The sequence below is a fragment of the Leucopleurus acutus genome (assembly GCF_964270905.1).
Source record: "Leucopleurus acutus genome assembly, chromosome: 13".
Classification (NCBI taxonomy): Eukaryota; Metazoa; Chordata; class Mammalia; order Artiodactyla; family Delphinidae; genus Leucopleurus; species Leucopleurus acutus.
The window spans coordinates 42684897-42709399 of record NC_139155.1 but is presented as its reverse complement, the minus strand read 5'-3'; the positions used below and the strand labels follow the sequence as shown (position 1 = coordinate 42709399).

The window sequence follows — 24503 nt, the reverse complement described above, 5'->3', positions numbered from 1 at the left end:
TGATACAGAAAGTCAAGCAAGCCAAATTCTTTTCTGCTTTTACAGATAACAGTTTTGCTCTTTTTCTATGTACATCATGCAGATAGTAGCTTTGTTTTATATACTTTTCTCAATAACCTATGAGTACATTGCATATATATTTCTTTAAAATGAGGATTTTTCCTTGAAAGACAACACAATTCTGATTACCAGCACCAAAGGAAATAATTTGAGAATGATGTTATATCTGACACAACTTCAAAAATTCTAAAGCTATATTATTCATCATGGTATTATCTTTCCTTTTCTCAGGTAATGTGTTAGCTGTGGTTATAGTTTTTTTTTTTTAATCAGTGATTTACTATGATGGAATAGTATAAAATTTAAAAAGGGACATCTGTCATATTCAGGATAACTTTTATAGAAAAGCTGTGAGGGTTACCCTTCAGCTGACAAAGGAAAATATTTTTAATGTCTATCTGTCCACAATAGTTTTCAATAGTTACTCTTTTTAAAAATTTGAGGTATAACTGATGTATAATATCATATTCACTTCAGGTGTACAAAATTTGATATTTGCATACATTGCAAAATGATCAGCACAATAAGTCTAGTTGCCATCTAGCACCATACAAAGTTAGCTTTTAGGATTTACTCTCATGCAACTTTCAAATATGCTCTACAATATTATTGATTATAGTCACTATGCTGTACATTACGAGCCCCATGACTTATTTGTAACTGGATGTTTGTACCTCTTGAGACCTTTCACCTGTTTCACCAACTCACCAAATCCCCTCCCCTCTGGCAACAAACATTCTATTTTCTGTATCTATGATTTTGGTTTTGTTTAGTTTGTTTTGTTTATTAGGTTTCAAATATAAGTGAAATCATGTGGTATTTATATTTCTCTGTCTGACTTCTTTCACTTAGAGTAATTCCCTCAAGGTCCATACATGTTGTTACAAATGGCAAGATTTCATTCTCTTCTATGGCTGAGTTTATCCATTCATCCATCGATGGACACTTAGGTTGTTTCCATTTGTTGGCTATTGTAAATAATGCTGCTATGCAGATAGGGGTGCGTGTATCGTTTCAAATTAGTGTTTTCATTTTCTTTGGATAAATACCCAGAAGTGGAATTTCTGGATCATACAGCAGCTCTATTTTTAATTTTTTGAGAAACCTCCATACTGTTTTCCATAGTGGATGCACCAATTTACATTCCTATCAACAGTGCATGAGGGTTCCCTTTTCTCCACATCTTTGCCAACACTTGCTACTTCTTATCTTTTCAATAAAAGCCAATCTAACAGGTGTGAGGTGATACCTCATTGTGGTTTTGATCTGCATTTTCCTGATATTAGTGATGATAAGCATCGTTTCATGTGCCTATTGGGCATTGGTATGTCTTCTTTGGAAAAATGTTCATTCAGATCCTCTGCCCATTTTTAAATCAAATTGTTTGTCTTTTTTGCTGTTGAGTTTTATGAATTCTTTATATAATTTAGATATTAATCCCTTACAGGATGTATGATTTGCAAATATTTTCTCTCATTCAGTAGGTTGTCTTTTCATTTTGTTGATGGTTTCCTTTGTTGTGCAGAAGAGTTTTAGTTTGATGTAGCCCCATTGCTTATTTTTGCTTTTGTTGCCTTTGCTTTTGGAGTCAGAGCCAAAACTTCATCACCAAGACCAATGTCACATAGCTTACTGCCAATGTTTTCTTGTAGGAGTATTATGGTGTCAGGTCATACATTCAAGTCTAACTCACTCCAAGTTAATTTTTGTGTAAATGTAAGACAGTGGTCTAGTTTCGTTCTTTGGCATGTGGCTGTCCAGTTTTCCCAGCACCACTTATTTAAAAGACCATCCTTCCCCCATTGTACATTCTTGACTCCTTGAATATATGTGAGTGGGTTAATTTCTGGGTTCTCTATTCTGTTCCGTTGACCAATGTGTCTATTTTATGCAAATGCCATACTGTTTTGATTAATATAGCTTTGTAATAGAGTTTGAAGTCACAGAATATGATGCCTCCAAATTTGTTTTCCTTACTCAAGATTGTTGTGGCTACACAGTGTCTTTTGTGTTTCCTTACAAATTTTAGGATTGCTTGTTCTATTTCTGTGCAAAATGCCATTAGAATTTTGATAGGGATTGCTTTGAATCTGTATATTGCTTTGGGTAATATGAACATTTTAACAATATTAATTCTTCCAATCCATGAGCATGGAATATCTTTACATTTCTTTGCGTCTTCCTCAATTTCTTTCATCAATGACACAGTTTTCAGTGTATAGGTCTTTCATCTCCTTGATTAAATTTATTCCTAGATATTTTATTCTTTTTGATACAACTGTAAATGGGATTTTCTTAATTTCTCTTTCTTATTTTATACTCTGCCACTTTACTGAATTTGTTTAGTAGTTTTAACATATTTTTTGGTGGAGTTGTGAGCGCTTTCTATATACAAAAACATGTCATCCATAAATAATGACAGTTTTACATCTACATTTCTAATTTGATCCTATCTATCTATCTATTCGTTCATGTATTCATTCACTCATTCATTCTTGACTAATTGTTCCGGCAAGGACTTCCAAAACTATGTTGAATAAAAGTGGTGAGAGTGGGCATCCTTGTCTTGTTGCCAATCTTAGAGGGAAAGTTTTCAGCTTTTTACTATTGAGTATGATGTTAGCTGTGAGACTGCCATGCATGGCTTTTATTATGTTGAGATACATTCTTTCTATACCCACTTTGTTGAATATTTTTTATCATAAATGTATGTTGAATTTTGTCAAATGCTTTTTTTGCATCTATTGAGATGATCATATAATTTTTGTCCTTCATTTTGTTAATGTGGCATATCATGTTGATTGATTTTGGATGCTGAACTATCCTGCATCCCTGGAACAAATTACATGTGAATATGGTGCATAATCCTTTTAATGTATTACTGAATTCAGTTTGCTAATATTTTGTTGAAGATCTTTGCATCTATGATCATCAGAGATATTGGCCTGTAAATTTCTTTTCTGTGTGATTTTGGTATCGGGGTGCCTGGCCTCATAAAATGAGTATGGCGGCATTCCCTCCTTTGGGAAGAGTTTGAGAATAGGTATTAAATCTTCTTTGAGTGTTTGGTAGAATGCACTAGTGAAACTGTCTGGTCCTGGATTTTTTTTGTTGTTGTTGGGAGGGTTTTGATTACTGATTCAATCTCCTTATTCAAAATTGGTCTATTTAGATTTTTCTATTTCTTCCTGATTCAGTCTTGGAAAATTTTATGATTCTAAGAATGTATCCATTTCTTCTATGTTGTCCAATTTGTTGGTGTAAAATTGTTCATAGTAGTCTCTTGTGATCCTTTATATTTCTGTGGTATCAATTGTAACTTGTACTGTTTTATTTCTGATTTTATTTATTTGAGCCTCTCTCTTTTTTATTTCATGAGTCTAGCTAAAGGTTTGTCAATTTATTTAACCTTTTCAAAGAACCAGCTCTTAGTTTCATTGATTTTTCTACTGTCATTTTAGTCCCTATTTTATTTATTTCCACTCCAATCTTTATTATTTCCTTCCTTCTACTAATGTTGGGCTTCATTTGTTCTTCTTTTTCTATTCCTTTAAGTGTAAAGTTAGACTGTTTACTTAAAATTTTTCTTATTTCTTGAGGTTGGCTTGTATTGCTATGAATTTCCCTCTTACAACCACTTTTGCTACATCCCATATTTTGGTATGTTATATTTCCATTTTCATTTGTCTCTAAGTATTTTTAAAAATTTTTCCTTTTATTTCTTTGTTGACCCAATGGTTGTTCAATAGCATATTGGTATTTTCCACTTTTTTCTTGTAATTGATTTCTAGTTTTATACCATTGTGGTTGGAAGAGATGCTTCATATGATTTCAGCCTTAAATTTATTGAGACTTATTTTGTGGCCTAACATATGATCGATCCTAGAGAATGTTACATGTGCACTTGAGAAGAATGTGTATTCTGGTACTTTTGGATGGAATGTTCTTTTTTGCAGTACGTTTGCCTCTCACTGTTGTGGCCTCTCCCATTACAGAGCACAGGCTCCCGACACGCAGGCTCGGCGGCCATGGCTCACGGGCCCTGCTGCTCCACGGCATGTGGGATCTTCCTGGACCGGGGCACAAATCCGTGTCCCCTGCATCAGCAGGCGGACTCTCAACCACTGCACCACCAGGGAAGCCCCTGGAATGTTCTTTATATATCTATTAAGTCTATCTTGTCTAATGTGTCATTTAAGTCTGATGTTTTCTTAACAGATTTTCTGTCTGATGATCTGTCCATTGATGTAAGTGTGGTGTTAAAGTCTTCTATCATTATTGTATTGCTGTCCATTTCTCCCTTTAGGTCTGTTAATATTTGCTTTATATATTTTGGTCCTTCTATGTTGAGTGCATATGTATTTACAAATGTTACATCTTCTTGTTGGGTTGACCCTTTTATCATTATGTAATGCCTTTTTTTGTCTTTTATTACAGTCTTTGTTTTAAAGTTTATTTTGTCTGATATGAGTATAACTACACCAGCTTTCCTTTCATTTCTATTTGCACAGAAAATCTTTCTCCATCTCTTCACTTTCAGTCTGTGTGTGTCCTTATATCTGAAGTGAGTTTCTTCTAGGTAGCATAAAGATGAGTCTTGTTTTTATTTTGTAATCATTTAGCTACTCTATGTCTTTTGATCGGAGAATTTAGTCCATTTACATTTAGAGCAATTATTGATAGGTTTGCACTTTGCCATTTTGTTAACTGTTCTCTGGCTGTTTTTGTAGTTCCCCTCTGTTCCGTTTTTTCTGCTGCTCTGTTTCCTGGTGGTTAATGACTTTCTTTAGTCTTATGTTTAGATTCCTTTCTCATTTTCTTTTGGGTATCTGCTATGCGTTTACGCTTTGTGGTTACCATGAGTTCACATTTAACATACTATGTATATAATAGTCTATTTTAAGCCGGTAGCAAGTTAAAATTGAATTCATTCCAAAACTCTACATTTTTACTCCCCCTAGTTTTATGGTTTTGATGACACATTTTACATCTTTTATTTTATATATCCCTTAACTAATTATTGTAGTTTTAGTTAATTTTACTAATTTTGTCTTTAAACCTTTATGCTAGCTTTATTAATGATTAATTCACTACCTTTACATATATTTACCTTTACCAGTGAGACTTTTGCTTTCATGTTTTCTTGTTATTAATTAGTGACATTTATTTTCAGCTTATGAAGTACCTTTTAACATTTCTTGTAAGGCTGATTTAGTGGTGATGCACTCCTTTAGCTTTTACTTGTCTGGAAACCTCTTTATCTCTCCTTCATGATAGTTTTGCTGGGGTAGTATATTCTTCTTTGGAAGTTTTTTCCTTTCAGGACTTTGAATATATTGTTTCACTCCCTTCTGGCCTGCAAAGTTTCTGCTGAAAAATCTGCTGATAGTCTTAGGGGTTTTTCTTTGTAGGCAACAAGTTGTTTTTCTCTCGTTGCTTTTAAAATTCTCTCTTTAACATCTGACATTTTAATTATAATGTGTCTTGGTCTCTTTGAGTTCATCTTATTTTGAACTCTCTGGGATTCCTGAACCTGGATGTCTATTTCCTTTTGCAGGTTAGAAAAGCTTTCAGCCACTATTGCTTCAAATATATTGTCTGCCCCTTTCTCTTTTTTCTCCTTCTGGAACTTTTCTAATGTGAATGTTATTGTGCTTGATGTTGTCCCATAGGTCCCTTAAACTAGTCTCACTTTTTAAAACTCTTTTCTTTTCGCTGCTCTGTTTGGGTGAGGTCCAGTGCCCTGTCTTTCAGATCCTGATCTTTTCTGCTGCTTCTTCTGGTCTGCTGTTAAACCCCTTTAGAGTATTTTTCAGTTCATTTGTCATATTCTACTTCTACAGAAGTCCCTCTGTGACTTCTCTTCAGTACTTTCTTATATTTTCCCTTGTTGCAGTTCTCACTGTGTTCATCCATTCTTCTCATGAGTTTGGTGAGTACCTTTATGACCATTATTTTGAATTCTTTATCAGGAAAAGAAAATTACTTCTGTTTCATTAAGGTCTTTCCTAAGGCTTTATCTTGTTTTTTGATTTGGAACATATTCCTTTCCTTTCTCACTGTGCTTGACTCTGTGTTTTTTCCTATGTATTAGGCAAAACACTTTCTATGTATTACCTCTCCCAGTCTTGAAGGAGTGGCCTTTTGTAGTTGAAACTTATCATTAAAACTTGCCCTAGGCTCCTGGTTGTCTCTCAAACCTTTGTGATTTTCTAAGCAGCCTGATTTATTCTTGATAGGTCCCTACTGTTGGCAGTGTGCCAAAACCTGTCAGTGTTCCAAGGGGAGGGATCTCATTTATATATATATATATATATATATATGTGTAAATAAATAAATATACACACACACACACACACACACACACATATATATATATATATATATATGTATACAAAATTTTACCTTGAGTGTCTTTGGTATATCAGGGATCCCATCACACTCAATAAATCACATTCAAGGTGTTGCTATCATTAAAAAGCTACTTATTGTCATATAACTTTACCAGAAGATTATCTTCTCAAAATTGCATAAAAGATACATAAATCTACAATTCACTGAAAATTGGCATTAGACTGAAGAATTAGATTGATTTAAGACAAGCTGACTTTTCTAAAATATTATCCAGAAATATATACTTAGTTTTTGGTGTTTCTCTCATGGGGTTTGGACAGCAAAAGGAAGATTCATTAGGATAAAACAAAAATGACGAGTTGTCTATTCCATTCTCAGGGATCAGAGGTCTCTTGAGAGTTCTTTAGAGAAAGGGACAGTAGGAATTTTATTCAAGCTCATTAGTCTATGAAGTGTGGTAACTCCTTTAGAACAAGTGTGTGTGTGTGTGTGTGTGTGTGTGTGTGTGTGTGTGCACATGCTCATATACCTGTGTCCTAAGAGAGGAAGGAATACTGACAAAGTCATCACATACCTGTTGTAGGCAAAAATTATTTAAAAATTATGGTTTTCCTTTCAAAGAAATGAATTTCTATCGACTTTAAAATAAGCACATAAAAATCACCACTCAAAGCCTATTTTTAATACATGCAAGATAATAAGCAATATGAAATATAAAAATGAGAACTAAAACAGCTTTCACATTTTCTATAGGAAAATAATTTTTTTCACTGCTAGAATTGACTTTGACTTCTCACCCAATCAATGTAAAGTGAGTTTTAGAGGAAACCCACGTTTGAAAACTGAAAGAGGAAAGAGAAAACATGCTAATGAGATCTCTGAATGATAAAATATTTTTGAGAATTTATGATGGAAACTGTCCATTGAGGCTGAGGTGATATAGATTAAAGAGCAAAGATTCATGATTTGTCCTTTGGCTGGGTGAAGAGAGGATGCTGTTGGGCTTTGATTCTATGGACTATTCTAGGAAAGAATCCCCTGGACTCTGGGGATCACAGCGGTCAGCATGGAAGCTGAGATGAGGTGGCGTATTCCTGTGCCCTTTATTGTATCTTTGTCAGTACAGTGGATGATTAATCATTTATTTTGAATAATTGAATGAATGAAGTGTTTGAATTCTGTGAGGTCCAGAAGCACCCCTTAGTGCTCCAGAGTAGTCCTCTGATTCATGTCCCTACATGACTCCTTCACAAGATCAGGTCACTAAAAGGTGATGCTCCAATCTGAGCATATCCATGGCAGTTACTCATTACTTCTCAGCTATTGGTCCCTTCAAACCTTGGAAAAATATCACAACACATGCTCATCTATAGTCTCTTGGAGACAACATTTGAACCTAAGTTAAGGCAACTGTGTCTTAGACCAACTTTTCTTCTAATTAACTGTATATGTATTAAATCCCTGAGCCATTCAGGCCCTAAGGTTCCTCATCTGTAACACAGTCTTCAAAAGAGATGGGTAAAATTTCTAAAGGCACTCCTAGTCCAAAGGTTTTACAGTTTAAGAGTTGTGAAACCTATCTATAATACTTATGGAAATTAAATAGCTTCTAATTAAGGAGGTAGTCCTTTCCTCATTGGAAAATCATCATTGAAAAAGTACCTCCAATGGGATGAAATTACAAAAGCAATTAGTGAATCAAATAATCTCTTTCAGTTGGACACTAGAGACATAATGCATACTTTATGTGGCTTTTACATGCTTTTAAACCCAATGAGACATGTATAGAATTGTTCAGTAATGTTATAGTAGAGTGGTAGTATCATGGTTATGAAATGGTTGGATGTAGGAAAATCCTGAGTTTTATTTCCATCTCAGTAAGTCTTCCTCTACTCGGGTTACCATGTGACACACTCAATCTCAGTTCTATATCTTATATAGGAGATGATGAGAATAATGATAATAGAAAAATTTCTAGGATTACTGAGGGACATTTCAAAGATAATGTTTGCAAATTGCATGGCACAGATACCTGTCCATGTAAGTGCTTGTTAAGCACTGACTGATTCTATAATAATCTGTATTCCCTTAGTGTGAAAGCACTGAGAATTGGAGTAGGGCAAAGGTTAAGCTTTATAAGTGGTTTATAAAAGAACTAAAATATATTTTAACCAGTTTTGGAAGAGATCTTGTTTTCAGCCAACAGAACCATTAACATTTGCACGCTTGCTTAGCTTACCTTTCTTTGCAGGCCTGAAGAACTTAAGATAGCAATTAAAACAAACGCATGGTAATTTTATCAACATATTCATGTTTTTTTAAAAAAAGAATATATGAAAAATATATCTGAAATCTTTCAACGAAAATGATGAAAATGTCCATTTTCACATAGAAATACAACCTGTTTTTTGGTTATTTTTCCTTCATTCCTCTTTAGTGTGATTTTAAATTTCGAGATCTGAGAAGCTTTAGACTAAATTCTGTTCTATCATTACCCATGAACATGGCTAATAAGAATTTTGCATAATTGTTTTTGTTTGTTTCTGATTTTTAAAGGGTAAAATTACAAAAAGAATACAGGAAAGTGTCAAGAAACATGTGCAAAAGAAGCAGACATAATTCTATCATCAAAAGTAATACTATAACATTCTAAAATTTGAGCCACACCTGTATATAAATTTGTGGTAAGGAAGGGGACATTATTTTTTGTACTTAAATTGTTTTACTCTTCCATTAGGCTTTCTTTGCTACTCTCGGTCTAAAAATACTGAGAAGTAGGAAAGTGCATAATGTGTATAAAAAGAATAATACTCCCTAAGAAGCATGGTAAGTAAAATATAATTATTTACTCTGCCAAACGGAACGTATGTTTGGCATACGTTCATCAATGAAATACGTTCATCATCAATGATGAACGTTCATCAGTGAAATACGTTCATCAATGAAAATCAATGAAATTATTCTAAAACAGGAAAGAGATACAAAAAAATTCCATTTTATCTGACAAGGAAATTCAACAAGGGAATCAGAGGTTGAGCAGCGCTTCTGTATACCCAAAACTAAACTGGTCAAGGGAAATGCTGCACTATCAAGAGAATGGTCTAAAATATTAAAGGGTTTTCTCGGTTTTGATGGCCGAATTCCATCCTGTAAGCAGTGCATTAGACGCTAATGACATATGATTTCTCACTGACAGATTTAACAGCATCAATAAGGCCTCTCTGTCCATTGCAGCAAATTGATCCTACATGACACCGACAAGGGCAGCCTGCACTTAATGACCTCCATCGCTGAAGAATGGAAATGAAAAATGATTGGAAGTACAAATAAATCTTTGAAAGTTTCCCTGAAACAGGTGTGCTAAAAATGATTCGTTTGAGGGATCATCACAAACATAAACCCAATCTCTAGGCATGCTCCACTGTCTGTTTATACCAGGGTCTCACTCCTTGGATCTTGAATCAGGATGTGCTTTAATTCCAAAAATGACATCAAGACAACTTGATTCTTACTATGGAAATACTATGTTTAGGGATCTTTCTTAAAGGCATGAATTCTTCACTAGTTATGCAGGTATCTAATTTATTTGTCATTTGCCACCAAAGGATTCTATACAAACTGATAACAACTATAGATAAAAATTTATTTTTTTCCCCTCCTGGTTAGAAGGGAATACAGTATAGCCATTGATTCTTTTATCCTCCTAAATTATCAGCAACAAATGAAATATGTTTAAACTCAATAACAATGTCAAATGCGTGAAGTGATTGGCAAAACCTCCATGGATACACTGATATCCTTTCTTTGAATTCTGCACAATGGTTTGAGGACACTAAAATTTTGGCATATAGTTGTATTCTTAATTCTTTTCCAAACACATTTATTTCTTGATCTACCTTCATCTTGCTACTACTTCAATACAAATGTTTTAAGAGAAAAATACACACTCTCTCTCCCATTATATTTGGAAGCTTTAACTTGCGTGAGAGTAGATGGATGGGAAACAAAGGCTGTTTATAAGCAGCAATAGTAGATGAATGTAATGTAATAGTTACTCACAGTTGCATAGTAATTTTATTTTCAAAGTAACTATGGCAGTTGGTCTCTTTTTTATTCCTAATCAAAATTTTCCTCTGAGGTAAATTTCACTTTACTGATGAGAAAACTGAGGTCTTAAAGGGTAAATAATTTGCCAAGATCACTGAGCTAGTAATTGGTAGAGCTTACACTCAAATCCTGGCCTGTCCTCCCTATATTCCATAATAGTAAATACAGTACTGAAGTTTTAAGCTACTAATTGATAGTGTAGTAATCTCGGTGACAACAGGAGAAAGGATTCATTAGCAATCTACTGGTTTTTACAGCTAGGTGAATTGTTAAAAATTAATCATGCCTCTAGTTTTTGAAATTTAAATTCTGGGAAGAAACAAAGATTCAAAGGAAAATAACTTTTCTGGTCAATGAGTAACTGGAGAAGAATATAGAGGAAGTGGCTGTATCTTAACACTCTAAGAATGGACCTTTCTCTTTGCTTTTGGATTTGTGGGCATATTGTGTGTTTTCCTTTTCCACTTTTAGTATTATAGAAGATTTTACAAAATATTTTAGAATTTCTGGTGATTTCCAGAAACCAGAGAGGTCAAGTTTCTCCAAGTTTCTAATTAAGCCTCATATTTAATAAGAAAATAGGAACCAAAATATGGAGCCCATACATCATGAGGAAGAATTAAAGGTATATCATGGAAAGTTACCTACATATGGAACTGAAATTTGAAATATATGATGATATATTTAAATCTATGCATTACAAATATTTGGTAGTTCAGGGCACAATAATTAAAAGCAAATTAGTATAACATTGTGGATTAGAAAGTATGCTTTTTCATTTCTCAAATATTTTTTCAAAATTCAACTTCAAAATGTTGATAAAAATATAAAACAAAACTTTACAAAAAGAAAACATGCCATTTGGTGGCATATAAAAGACCACCATAAGATTGGAGACCCCATGACTGACTACTTGTTACTTTTTGTGATACATACGTCAAGTAAATCATTATTTTAGAAAAATATGAAAAACTTACCTGTTTCTTATCTCGAATCAAACCATCAAGTGATAGCTGTTTTTCATATAGGTTGAAATAGTTGTCCTTTACTGTTAAGAATATATTCTGTAATTTCTGATACTCTCGAGCTAAATGTAGATTTTCTTCTAGTGAAACATCTTGTATTTTCTAGAAGATAAATATATACATGTACTTAATTAAATCATTGTAATTTATGTTTGAATTTTTACATTTGAATTATCTAAAAGTATTACATTATATATTGTAGAAAAATAAAACCAAAAAGATGCTTCCCTTGACACTAATATCCTCCTTGGATTTAATAATTTTCTTTCTTGATGCAAATGGTCTTTTTATTTATTTATTTATTTTTGAACATTGATTCATCAGAGTCTGTCTGACTTTTGTTCTCCTTCTTTCCCAGACCTCCCTCCACAATGCCTTGGGAAGTACCCAGTCCTGGAGGCTTCACTCAGCATCCCAGAAGACTTCCTCCAATGTCCCACCCCTTTTCGTTTTCTCACGCCCCAGTGCTCAAGTAGATAGAAGACATCTGGAAGCTTAGAATCCTATTTCCAAGAGGTTCAGAGAGGTGGCACTCACAGAAAACATTCAAAACGCAGAGAAGTAAAGAGTAAAAAAGACGAGGAGCAAGGAACTCAACGTTTAGAAGCACCCAGAGAAAGCCATTATTTGTTACTAGTATACTTTAGCTATATTCAAAGCTAAATCTGCTCTGTGAGCAGCTGAGAACTTTACAGCACTCCCCATGACTAAATATATATATGTCAAATCTAATACAAAACCCTCAGAATGTAACTTTTACTAACATTACCCACTCGCAAATTAGGGGCTGCCTTTCATTTTAAGTTAGAGGTGTGATTCAGTTTAGCTGTTGATTCTTTTTACATTTCTAGCACAGAAAATTTTCTTTGGCTGCTTCAAAAAATATGGAATTTATCAACAGCCTTAAATATTTTCAAACCTGTTAATCTAGTAACTCATCTTATGGAAATTTATCCTAATCAAAAAGCTTTATTTGTTACAACATTATTTATAGAAGCAGAAAGTTTTCAAAACATACAAATGCAGATTAATCATGACAATGATAATGATGATTAAATAACAAGATATAAAAATAACCATTGTGAAGCAATTAAAAATGTCTCTTTGGGAAAACTGCTATCACATCAAACCTTTAGTATAAGTTGTTAAAAAATATATCGCAGTATGAGAATGCGCATGGAGGAAATGTAATTCAGCAGAAAATTGCCTGTACAAATATTTCTCTATTTACACACTTGAAGAAGATTTATTAAGGTCAACAAACATATTTCTCATGAAAGCCTGGTATCCATATTGATCTCTAATGATTAATACTATGTCATAGGTGTTCTTCAAAAAGCCAAAATGATGAACTGAGAACCATTTTAAGTGTCCTTGTCCTAATTCTGGCACAATAATTTAAAACTTTAGAAACTTCTATCTAATAAACTTGCTTAAAATCACAGAATTATCTTTTGGTAGGAGGACAAAGTGTCTATGAATATTTTTCTTTGGTGGAGATACCTTTGAAAAGATGGTTACAATTCTTTTTGATATCTTAACACTAATAGGAAAATCTAATCCTCAAGTGATTAATTTGAAGTTTGATACATGTTCTAAAGGAGGCATGAGAAGAAATCATTTTGAGTTTTTTTGTTTGTTGTTTGACTTAAGCACATTCTGATACCTGAGATATTCTACTTCTCTATTACATTTCTTTCAAGACCCAGATGACTATTATAAATGTTGAATTTGAGAGGAGTGCTACAAAAGTTATGGAATTTGTTTAAAACTTATTTAATGGTACTTAATTGGGGATATATTTGGTACTTTATGCTTTGCTCATTGTGTAATGTACAGTTTTATTTCCAAACAACTGTATTTTCAATTTCTGTATGACACCAGTTGTTACTGTTTTATATGCCATAATTAGAGTAGATACTAAGAAACTAAACTGTGTATTTAGGCCAATGAATCTTCAAAACATTGTTACATCAGTCATGATACTTTACATTATCATTTCTCAGTAAGGAATGTATAGAAGGATTTACCAATTCACTACCTATTCCTGAAAGTCAGTGACCTTCAGATGTGCAACGAAGTTTAAGTTTTTTAATTTTAAATAATGTATTCTGCTGACACTGAAAATGTTTTTTTATGTTTAACTGTGGTTCCACCTCACAACTCTGACTGGTTTAATTTTAACCAATGGTATTATAACATGCAAATGAAGCAAACAGTGAATGATAATTATTGGTGGATATGTGTCCAGGTCAAATAATGCTACCACTACTGGAGTTGAACAGCAAGCAGTAGAAGATATTAAATAAAGGCACAAAAGTTGGAGTTGGCAATATAATAAAAGGGTGAGAAGAAAGAAGGAACTAATAACAGAAGTAGATGGCTTTTACATGCTTTTAAATTCAATCCAGCTAAATCTTATCAGTAGAGTCTTCCTACTTAAGGTCTTGACTAAACGCAAACTTACACAAAAAGTTTGTTTCTAAAACCATTAAAGAAAATTTGACTGTAATCTCTATAGGTTAAAATAACTGCACTCTGAGTTGATTTACAATATTATTTTATTCATTCATTCATTCTCATTTTCATTCAGTTGCTTATTCAAAACTTTTAATTTAGTAACTACTGTATGCCAAGATTTAAGATGTAATGGTGAAACTCAAGAATTTGTGGTCTTATGGGAAAGATTTACATTTAAAAATCATAGAAATATATAATCAGAGTATAGAATTTACAATCTTTTGCATTTTTTTCTGTTTTCCATATGCATTAAACTCATTCCAAAGGTCTGAATAAACACTTTCTCAAAGCCAGATTTATTGGTATGTATTCAATTCCCATTATTAATGATTATTAAGATGAAACATTGGGAATATGGATTGATAAAGAGAAGAGAGGTTGAATGTCTGTTAATAGTTTCCATGTTGCCTAGAATTTAGTAAAGAAAATACTTAGCTTGAGGAGGGTTTGTTCTCTGTTATCTCAAATTATTAGTTAAACTTTGATGTTTGGGGGTATATTCAGCTTATCTCCCCAATATTTTATTAGGAAATAAAGATTATGTTTATAAAGGGTGAACAAAAATTACTTATAAATTCCATGAGGGCTGACACCATCATTTTGTTTACCTGTAAGATATATTGTACAAAGCAGAGCTGACATTAGTGGGTATCCAAGTTTTTAGTAAATGAATGAATGAATACACAGAATAAACAGTTAGGAAATGTATGCAATTATCGCTTTAGAACTATACATTTTATTGGCCCACTTCCGTGGAACAACTTACTGATGATATTACAGTGACGCACATTTATTTGTATTATTTGATACTATACTACTTCAGAGGTGAAGATTTTAAGGATGTATATAAAAAGAATTCATACAATATGTTTTTCAATTGAGTATTTGGGCATTATTCTAAGGATATACCACATTGTCCAGACTGAGCAAGAGTTCTTTCTCTGGGTGCATCGTTGATTTTCACAAGGCACGTGACTCCCTTGAAACTGTACACAGTGGGTTTCTTTTTGAATTACCTAATTAGCCCATGATCCTAAAAGTAATGAGAAACCATTGCTAAAGCAAGACCTGGCCTCTTCTGTCACCAAAAATGCTGAAAGATGAAGGCAGATTGCGACCCCAAGATATCAAAATAGTAGTTTTCCCTTTTTTTTCCACTTGACCTTTACTATTCTTTAAGCCATATATTTCATCTAGGATATTCCCTCCACTTTCTCTATTTTCAGCTTCTTTTTCTCACTCTTCCCCTTCTCCTTTCCCTCTCCCACTGGGTCAGTGGGGAATAGGGGATTATAATGAGAAATGAGTTCTTTTTGGACAAATATAGACCATATATCATCTATTTATGTTTCACCTTGTGATATATAGACAAGAACTTAGAAATAAGGCTGAATTTGAATGTTAACTTATGCATTCCACACATAATGGAATGGCTACTGTCCTAGTTATTATAATTACAGACAGGGAAGGAAAGTCAATGAGAAGTCAGGTGAGGCAACTTGTATTTTCCAAAAATGGCCACAGAAATATTTTCATTCCCACATGTTCTTCCAGAACCTGTCACTCCCTATCAAGAACAGTCTATATCTCCTTCCTTTGAACCTGGAGAGACTTGTGGCTTCTCCAGCCAATAGAGTATGGTGGAAATATTGCTGTGTGATTTCCCAGGCTAGTTTATTTAAAAGAGCTAATTTATTGAAAAAGCTAGTTTATTAAAAAAAAAAAAGCATACAGTTTCTGCCTGGCTCTCTCCTTGGGGACATTTACACTTGGACCAGCCACTATATTGTGAGGAATTCAGGCCACATGGAGAGGTTATTGGTGTTGTAGCTGTTCCAGTAAACAACCCTAGCTCAGGTCTCAGATAACAGCATCAACTGTGAGTAAATGAGTCATCTGAAGATGACTCCAATGCTTAGTCTTCAAGTCATCCAGATGATGGTTTAGAGTGTGTGAGAAGAGACAAGCTGGCCCTGCTATGTCCTGTCCAAATTTCTGACACATAGGATCCTGTGCCATGAAGTTTTGGGGTATTTGTTATGCACCCATAGCAACCGAAACACCAGGCATCTTGTGCAAGGTTACAAACATATTAAGTGGAGGACCTGGCTTTGTACCCAGGCCGACTGGCTCCAGATCCCATACTCTGCACCATCCAGTATACCTCCTTCATAAACATAAGCCAGCATTCTCTAACTCTACACAATACCATCTTTATAAAACCTAACGACATTAAACAATCAGATCAAATAACACAATTACCTTGTTCTGAGCCTATTTCCACCAACCTCTTTTCATAAATCTGGCTAACACATAGCTTGTTGACATAGATACATTGGACTGCTGAAGGAAATTAGAACTTGGTCCCCTTGGTAGCTACTTTTCGTTGTAAGTCAATATGGGTATGCTGGTTACCTATAACCAGTCTTGGGTTTTTGATCTACATAATTCCATATTCCGTGATTTGATTAGGCCTGATATATTCACTGGCAAGACCGTGTGTCAAGTGCATAGACCTTTACAGCTGAGGCCTGCACAACTCTGGACTACAGTTGATTGCAACAGAGTAATGCTACATGTTGAGACCTCTGGAGGTCCAGCCAGATACACTTACTTTGGAGAAAGCCTAAATCCATTTGAACTTTTTTTTTTTTTTTTTTGAGCGAAGGGTGGAGGGGATCATTTGTTTTTAATTTAAGAAGGACTAATGGCAAAGGAGAGTACAAGAAAAAAACTTGATCTAAACATTCTAGAGAGATGGTTATGATCAAAATATCTGCATGGTACATGTAGGTGTAGAAAACCTACACAGCTATTTACAAATGTTTTAGTGTTATTAAAATAGTCCTAGTGCCGGGCTTCCCTGGTGGCGCAGTGGTTGAGAGTCCGCCTGCCGATGCAGGGGACACGGGTTCGTGCCCCGGTCCAGGAGGATCCCACGTGCCGTGAAGCGGCTGGGCCCGTAAGCCATGGCCACTGAGCCTGCGCGTCTGGAGCCTGTGCTCCGCAATGGGAGAGGCCACAACAGTGAGAGGCCCGCGTACCGCAAACAACAACAACAACAAAAAACAAACAAAAAATAGTCCTAGTGCCTATGACTAAATTTATAATGTCATCTATACCCTCAGTTACTCTTAATACAGGCATTTGGATCCAGTTCACTGGGCAGATGGGCTAGGTCCTTCTCTCAATTATGCATTCATCGTAAGAGAGTTGTCATCTTCTGACCCAGTTCTAATTCTAACTGTCTGATCCTAATGTGATTATGTGTGGCAGTCTCAGATGATCTTTTCTGATGATCTGTCTGTCATCTCCTGATTCTTGGTTGTTAATAGTCTTCTGCAGACAGCTCCTTGCTTTCTTGCATCTTGCCAGGGCTCTGCTGGCTGTTGCTGCCGTGTCTGTGTCCTTACACCGACTGCACCACACTCACTCTAGTCCCACGGTTCGAAAGAATTGACTTGCTGCCAGAACTACCGAAAGCAAAAGTTGTATTGCTGATATTTATTGATCAATGTTACTCTAGAGCATCCTCACTTCTAGCTTTCATTCATTTATTCATTTGCTCAATCATTTGTTTAGCAAACCGTTAGTAGGTTTACCATGTATGTCCAACTCTATAATTACTCCAGGGATTAAAGAGAAGGCTGGATGTGAACTCTTTTCACCAGGGATTACAGGCTAGACCGGGAGGAGGCAGAGTGGAACCAAGTCCATTCCAGGTATTTCTTTTCTTTCTTTTTTTTTTTTTTTTTTGCGGTACGTGGGCCTCTCACTCTTGTGGCCTCTCCTGTTTCGCAGCACAGGCTCCGGACGCACAGGCTCAGCGGCCATGGCTCACGGGCCCAGCCGCTCCGCGGCATGTGGGATCTTCCCGGACCGGGGCATGAACCCGTGTCCCCTGCATCAGCAGGCGGACTCTCAACCACTGCGCCACCAGGGAAGCCCCTCGAGGTATTTCTTGAAGTACCCTGAATTGATTCTACCAGGTGGGGAAAACGGGGTCAGAAAAGGCTTCATAGAAGAAATAAACGGTGACCTGAACCTTAGAAGAACCATTTTATTTGGCTGGTGATATAAGCTGTCCTGCCATTTGGGTCAGCATATATTTGAGAAAACTGGATGAGTCAATTGAGAACAATGTTTTGTTGGCCCCTTTAGGACTATTAGATTATTGTTTCCTATGACTTGTGAATTAGACTTTCATAGATCATGTTAAATGTTCTGTTATCGCTTGACTTTAAAATGATACAATGTAAATAGTGAAATGTGCCCATATATTTAGTATCTTACTGATGCACAGCATCATACATAACACTCCAAGCACCAGTGTTTCAGTAGCATGTGATCCTGTACAGATGCTCATGCCTTACACCATTGATATCATACCACCCAATCTCCACAGTCCCCACATTTGCTTTTGGTACATCTCTGCCAGTTAAGGGCACTGGATTGGTAGTGTTGTATGCAGTGATGTTTTGATGTTATTAAAGCAGGCATCAGTACTGAGACTGATTCACAGAATGTGCAGGGGACAGACTTTAGAATAAATGAGACATGGAGGTTCCAAGTCTCTTTGTGAACACTACTGCTTCAAAAGCATTCTCTTTGATTTGCGGGAATTAGCGTGGTGAACACAAATGCTTAAAATACATGCTAATTCTCTAACAATATAACAGACACGGAGAAAACGCATACTTTTCAGATGCATCACCTACTGTGTGCATGGAGGCATTACTGTATTGCTGCTCCCTTAAAATCTATACACCAATTACTACAGAAAACGAGAGCTCTCCCAGTGTTTCCAAGGAGTAAGTCTGTGAGAATGATATGTGTCGATACCCTGGAGTCTCAAAGGAGCACATAACTGTTTTAACTCTCCCAGGACCCACTTCCTTGTCTGTGCTGCCATGGAAACCAGTCTCTTGTCCAACTCGAGTTCTCCGATAATTAGTCTTGAACATTCTTGATTTTTAAATGCATAAATCAGTCCTCTGCATCAAGGTTGTAACATGCCTCAAACTCTACATATTATCATGTTTGACAAAATGCTCTCTATTCACTAATTTATTAGCAACTGGTATACACAAAGCACTGTGGGGGACACTGTGAGAGTTCAAAGAGCACCTTTAGGACATTGATAAAAGCCTGCCACCTTGTCACTGCTAGACACCAGTGGATGCTTTGCTTAGGTCCTCCACCTCAGCGCCCACGTAAGCGACCACACACAGGACCCCTTGTCTGAGCTCCCTGACGGGCTTACACATTTGGCTATGGCTGGTTTACTCAACAGTTTACTAATGGACACTACAGCATTGCCTCTCAGAACTCAGAAAACATCCATTGGGAATTTATGAGTACTTGGTATTAGCCCTGCTTTTCCTTATTATGTTTTGACTCTGTCCAGTGTGTATATTTGACCAGGAATTATTGACACCAGCATGAAAAACTACACAATTTCAGGGCCAAAGGAGCTTGCAATCAGATAGGGGACTTGAGGCATTCCCAAAGCTAACTACATTAGATTACATTAAACATGAAGAAGGATGGAAGACATATCCAAACTATGAGACTAGTTCCGTGAGATAGCAGCCCAGTGAAAGTGAGGGGCAAAGCTTCAAGGAAGAGTCAGTTTTTGAATAGATTCTAAAGATATTTCATACACAAAGTGTTGTATATGTTCTTGGCAGGGAAAAATCTGGCTTGGAAACATAGATGCTTGTTAAATATTAAAAAGCCCCTAATTAATATGGGTTTGTGGGGGGTTTTTTGTTTGTTTTTTTCTAAAGGAAGATTTATCTCCATGTTGCCTGTAGCTTTTCTCCTACAACTACTCAATGGCTTTAGGGATCGCTAAATATGGATGCCACTTACATTAGCTATTAAATTTTTATTTGATCCAATTTTCTTCAATATAAGTCTAAGTCTCCTCAAAGTATTTGGTATAAGTGATTAGAGAAACAAATTATATAATGAGAAAAAGAGAGTAAAAATCGGTGTCATGTAATCTATATCCCCAATATATTTTTCCAAGTTAAAATACACGATTTAAACAAATACATGTATGTCCTCAGTAAGTGACAGTCACAGTACTAATAATTACCCTAAACTTTCTTTTTACTTGATTAAATAAACTTTAAAAATTTAATCCTGAATATATATGAATTTAATAATGTGTCTTCTAATATTGTTTAAGATTGTTAAACAGAAACATATTTGCATACTATTTCCTTTTTAAACATCCCTACACATTATTATAATTTAACTCTATTTCAATTGTCAATATTTTAAAATATATTTTTAATATCTGCTACTCTTTTCACCATTTCATATGAAAGACTGAACAACCTCCTCTACGTGGGCACCTCCTGATGTGAATGGTTTAAGTTTAGAAAGGTTTCCTATTTACTCACATTTTAATGATATACATTTCTACTTCACTGGTGGAAAAGGCTGATCAGTCACAGAAAGGTCAGTTAACACTAAATAGACCCTTTCTTTATGTAATTATAAAGAATAATATCTTTGTGCTGAGGGCACTGCACGTGGAGTGGGTGATGCAGAGAATTAATGTGCTGCCTTGTTGGCCCATGGGATAGAGATTCCAATACAGTAACCACAACTTATTCTAATTATGCAGCTTTAAAAGGTCATCAGCAAAAAGAGTCAAGGAATTATCAGCTAACTTTATCATAAAGTGATAATGTACTACATAAATACAGAAACTATAAGAACAGTACCTTGAAACTTTATTACAAATGAGAGGAAGACTGATCTAAGAGGTTGAAGGACGTATATTATGGCATAAATTGAGTAAGCTCATCGAGAAACTAAAATACATGCTATTTCATAATTTCTTATTGATGTAGTCAGGTAACCTGATCTCACCTGATATTTGTAGAAAATGTTTAATCTTGAAAATTCCTTTTTATATCTAATGCCAATTTCTTTGCCACACCCATGTTATGGTATAAATTCTGGTAGAATTTAAATATTTCTTTAAAAAATCTATTTGTTATAAAATGATGCATGCTGATTATAGTACATGCAAATAAAAGAGAGGTACATGAAGTAGAAAATTAAAGCCCCTCATTGCAGTAACCACAGTCAGTTTTATACCCCAGAGATAGTATTAACAATTTGGTGCAAGTCCTTAAGGAATAGAAAATTTTAAAAAATTCTTACATGGACAATGAGAAAATAGAGGCCAGGAAAGTCAATTTCTTGTCCAAGCCTGCTTAAGAAGAAAGCAGCAATAAGGTGAGGGCCCAATCTGATTTCAGCCTAACTACCATCTTGGGACTACATCACTTCCTAATCGTGAATGTGAATTACAGGGCCCTTAAGATTCCAGATTGATATGTGTAAATGCGCTCATTTCTGAATACTCTATAGAATTACATCAGTCTTTCGAAAGAAACTGGATGCTCATAGAAAAAGCATCCTTTAAAATAAAAAAAATGCGTCTCAGTGTCTTTTCCTTGGGAATACAGAGTCAGAAAACATTAGACTCATTGACCCAGAGGTGCCAGATATGAAACGTACAGCAAATAATTTGCAGTCTAATAAAATATCCTATGGATAGAATTATCACCAATGTTTTTTTCTCTTTTGTTCCTCTCAGATATTCCTATTACTGAGAAATAAAAGATCATGAGCATCTCTAACCACCTGATGTGGTCCACACTGGGGCGCTGTCCAAACCTTGTAAAGATTCTCAAGTAGAAATAGGATTTAAAATACCTAAGGCAATTTTCTATAGAGGCTCATCTTTAGACACATCTAATTCCCCAGATAACTACATCCTAGTATGGGAAAAATCATATAGAACAGGGATCAGGAAACTATGGCTGTCTGGCTGAATCCAGCCCACTACCTGCTTTTGTAAATGTTACTGGAGCACCGTCACACCCATTTGTTTATACACTGTCTATGGTTGTTTCTGCACTGCAGTGGCAGAGTTAAATAGCTGCAATACAGGCTAAGTGGACCCCAAAGCCTAAACTGTTTATTGTCTTTCCCTTTACACAAAATGTTTGCTGACCCCTGCTTTAGACCCTAAATTAATATATAAGTATCACACAAAACAAAGTTCCAATTTAGACCTCTCATTTAAGATCTACTTGGGCGCTTCCCTGGTGGCGCAGTGGTTGAGAGTCCACCTGCCGATGCAGGGGACGCAGGTTCGTGCCCCGGTCCGGGAAGATCCCACATGCCGCGGAGCGGCTGGGCCCATGAGCCGTGGCCGCTGAGCCTGCGCATCTGGAGCCTGTGCTCCGCAACGGGAGAGGCCACAACAGAGAGAGGCCCGCGTACCGCAAAAAAACAAACAAACAAACAAAAAACATCTACTTGGGCTGTACTTATGATCCCGCATAAAGAAAGATTGCTGGAAAGCATTTTATTTTTCCAGCAGAGGCACGCACTAAGGAGACAGCCAATTAATAGTTCAAATACATCTCCAAGACCTTAAAAAAATGAGATGCTCGTAAGCTTTTTAAGTACTCTCAAAACAGAGTAACTTTGCAGAGAGTTGTCAGATCTATTAAGACACCGTAAACAATGCCCAGATTTATTTACCCTACACTTTCTTTAATTAACTGTGGTTCATTCAGCTCTTGCATTATAGGAAGCTAGAGGTCTGTTAATTTTTCCACTCCTGCAACTTCTGTTTTGGGGGTCCGGGATTAACTTTATGTTGCCAAGTGGAAGTTTAATTTTGTAGGGGACATTCTTTTGCACAATGGCTAAGTAAAATGTGGTAGTCACCTACCATGAAAGACTGTAAAGTGATTAAAAGAAATACACTAGATATACAACATAGCAACACAGTGATCTTTAAAATATGGTGCTCAGTGGAGAAGACACAGAATGATAAATATTGCATAACTCAGCTCATGAGGGAAAGTACCAATGGGAGTCATAGAGAAACAGGAATTAGGAATTAAGGGTGGAGGGACAAAATAAATTAAGAGTTAACACCTTGAGGATATGTAAATTCTATATAGTCAGCAATGACACTCTTAAAATAATTAAGTGGTTGGGTTCTTAGATCTTCCAGGTTTTTCCAGGGGTTTAATGAAAAACCCTTAAAATAACATAAATCAAACATCAAACAACTCTGGAAATATATCTCTGCAACAATAGGTTCCCCAGGGGCCACAACCCTAAGATTTATTCTGTACATCATCTAGTCATGGCCAAAGTAAATGAAGGCATAAAGAAATATGTCATTATAATTATGTACCAAATTCATGGTTTCTCTCTATGCCTTCTTTTTCTCTTTTCATTTTGCTTTTCCTCAACGTATTTATTCCTCTTTTCTTCTTTCTGCTTCCTCCTTGTTATCTTTGTGAAACATTAAATTGTTCAACTGTCTAAGGTCTTCTTGTTATCACACTTCCCTCCTGAAGACACCATCTTCCCTTCCCATCCTTTCCTCAACTTACTATTCTTTCAAAGCCACTTCTTTCTTTCTGCATTATGGTATGGAATCAGAAGTGTCTCAAAGAAGAAAAACGTTTGGGAAATTCTGAGTGACTTACTTATTTTTTCCCACAAAGTAAGACAGTTTATGAAAATCCAATACAATAGAAGAGAGTGAGATGTATATGTGTAATTCATTTTATGGCTGCCTTTTTATCTTTGATTTGTCTAGATACTAATTTGGATAGTGGTGGTGAAAAAGTGAATGAAACTTAAAACTGTTGGTCTATCTGGAAAGGTTGGTTAGAGATATTTTAGGTTTTTGTATCAATATGCCATGTCAGCCTAGCAGGAAGGTACAAGAGCATCAATGTGATAATTTTGCATAAGTAAGTAAAGTATATGACAAATACAATTGTATACTTATACACACACAGAGATACACATAGTTTTATAGTTTTAATCTTCTGACAGATATTAAAAAGCCAGAGAATGAAAAAAATGTAGAACAAGCTGAAATCTCTTTGGAAGCGACGCAGGACACAGAAACAATAAACCCGGCATTTGTAATAAAGTATTTGTTATTGGGAAGTAATTCCTAGTTCATTAATAGTAAATACTGTATATATGTACTGTTATGTGGTGAAATGTGTGAAGATTAGCATTTGCAACTTTTCTTGGAAAACTGGCACAGGTAAGGCACAGTCAGTACTATATAGTATATTATGTACTATATATATATATATATATATAGTATATTATATATATAATATATATATAGTATATAGTATATATAGTATATATACTATATACTATATATATATATATATTATATATACTCTGTCACTGCAATCACCATGTTTTATTATAGTTATTATATTTGTATTATTTTCATCACTTCTATGAACTTTCTATGCCTTATTAATTTTTTTTTTGGCTGCGCCGCACAGCTTGTGGGATTTTCGTTCCCTGACCAGGAATGGAACCAGTGCCTCCTGTAGCGGAAGCTCG

At 35.3% G+C, this 24503-nt stretch overlaps 1 protein-coding gene across 1 annotated transcript in view; it reads right to left on the bottom strand.

Annotated features, from left to right (window-relative positions):
* Positions 1–24503, bottom strand: part of CCDC178 (coiled-coil domain containing 178) — a gene marked incomplete at both ends in the record, with an annotated part of 351176 nt that overhangs the window by 84035 nt on the left and 242638 nt on the right. The window contains 1 exon segment of the mRNA XM_082853050.1: positions 11499–11648. Coding sequence (XP_082709176.1) covers positions 11499–11648 — 150 coding nt within the window.